Raw genomic sequence first — 1,898 nt, forward strand, 5'->3', positions numbered from 1 at the left:
TCTTCCTCCTCCTCCTCCTCCTCTTCCTCCTCACTAATAAGTTTCTTTTCTTCTCCAGGAGAAGAAGATCATGGACCTCTACTGGGATCCGACACCACAAAAATCTTTTCTCTTTTTCCACAATATGGAGGGCTCCACCTCTGCCTTTGAGTCCGTCTCTTACCCTGGTTGGTTCATAGCCACTTCCTCTGAATCAAGCCAACCCATCTTCCTCACCCAAGAGAGGGGCTTAACTAACAGCACCAACTTCTATTTAAATCCTAAGAACTCACAGTCTGAACTGTAGGTTGTCAGTTCCATGACAGGATCAAATCTTTGATTTCAAAATACAATAACTCATCTTCTTTTTTTAAGAATACAAAATAGTGATAGAAAAAAACCTTAGAAATGATATAAGATTTCACTAAACAAAGTAATAGGAATTCAACAATGGTTGTTGTATTACATGATGCTGTCTTCAAATGAGATTACCATACATAAACATGAAAGATTTATTTAAAGAAAAAAGTAAAACAAACAATAACAAAGAAGTTAGAAGACATTCAAAAGGGGAAAAATGTTGAGTAAAATAGAAAAGCTTAAGCATTATTACTCCTTTCAAAAGAGCCGCAGAAATTGACAATAAAATTATTCAAACTATTCTGCAATATACCTAAATATATTTTCCTTGCTTTCATTTGTCCTTTTCCTCACCCCAGTTTTTCCTTCCTATTTAACAATTTTTTTTTACCTTTACAGTATCTGTTGTATCTTTTAAATTTTCATTACTTTTTCAGGTTCTCACAATAGTGAGATAATATGATGTTTTCACATGTGGTTCTGCTTTATTTCACTTACCAATGTAGTCTCTAGTTGCATCTATTTATCTTTAAAAAAGCCTCAAACTTATCTTTTTTATAGCTGAATACTACTACATTGAATAAAAATACCATGTATTTTTTATCCATTCCTCAGTTGATCTTTTCCTCAGTTGACAGGCATTTGGGTTATTTCCAAAATTTACCTATGACAAATTGTGCTGCTATAAATATGGGTGCACATACATCACTGTGGTATGATGATTTCAGTTATTTCGAGAAAATACCAAGGAGGGGAATAGCTGGCTTGGATGGGACCTCCGATCCTAGCTTACAGTAACTCACCTTAAGAGCCCCCTGGGCCCTCGGGAGGGCATCAGCAGCTCAGCCCACCCATAGCCCACTTCATTCTGACTGTCCTGACACTATCCCCTCCTGCAGGTATTCACTTCTGCACTGTGACCCTCACTTAAGCACTGTATCAAATGGGAAGCCTACAAGCCACTCTCATTCTTTGCTGAACTTTTCCCAGCCTCTATTTGCTGCCAAGTGCACTGTAGTCAAGCCATATGCTTCTTTTTTGAGACAGGTTCTCGCTCTGTAGGTCAGGCTGAACTTGAACTTACTTTGTAGCCCAGGATGTCCAACTCATGATGCACACCCACCTTAGCCTCCCAAGATTACACTCATGGGCCATCATGCCAGGCCCCACATGCTTCTTTCATGTGTCCTTCATTCCTATTCATGTGCATCCCAGCCCAGAGGTGGGGATACTAAATGTTCTTGTTCAACAATTATATAAAAAACACATTGTTTATTAATTTTATGAATGGTTATTTTAAACATTAGCACACATACCCCCAGAGGCCAGGGAGATGGCTCAGTAGAATAAGGGCCTGAGTTCAATCCCTGGTTCTGAAAAGAAAAAAAAAAAAAAAAAAAAAAAAAGAACACATACCCTAATGAATAAATCTGAAGAACAAGATGAGTGTAAAATCGACAGTTTACACATCTTGATAACCGTGGTGTACTCATAATATCATGAGTCAACAATATGAGACATAGTAGATAATTTGGTTATGATTAAGTGTTAAACATGGT

General features: G+C 37.6%; 1 protein-coding gene across 1 annotated transcript in view; it reads left to right on the forward strand.

The window, feature by feature from the left end:
- The window catches only part of LOC101559945 (interleukin-36 beta), a 7,094-nt gene extending 6,808 nt beyond the window's left edge, over positions 1–286 (forward strand). Inside the window, exon 6 of the mRNA XM_004633218.1 lies at positions 59–286. Within this exon, the coding sequence (XP_004633275.1) occupies positions 59–286 (228 nt within the window). The remainder of the gene's footprint in view (positions 1–58) is intronic.
- Positions 287–1,898: the final 1,612 nt, after the last annotated feature.

The sequence above is a fragment of the Octodon degus genome, unplaced genomic scaffold (genome assembly GCF_000260255.1).
Source record: "Octodon degus isolate 3935 unplaced genomic scaffold, OctDeg1.0 scaffold00052, whole genome shotgun sequence".
NCBI lineage: Eukaryota > Metazoa > Chordata > Mammalia > Rodentia > Octodontidae > Octodon > Octodon degus.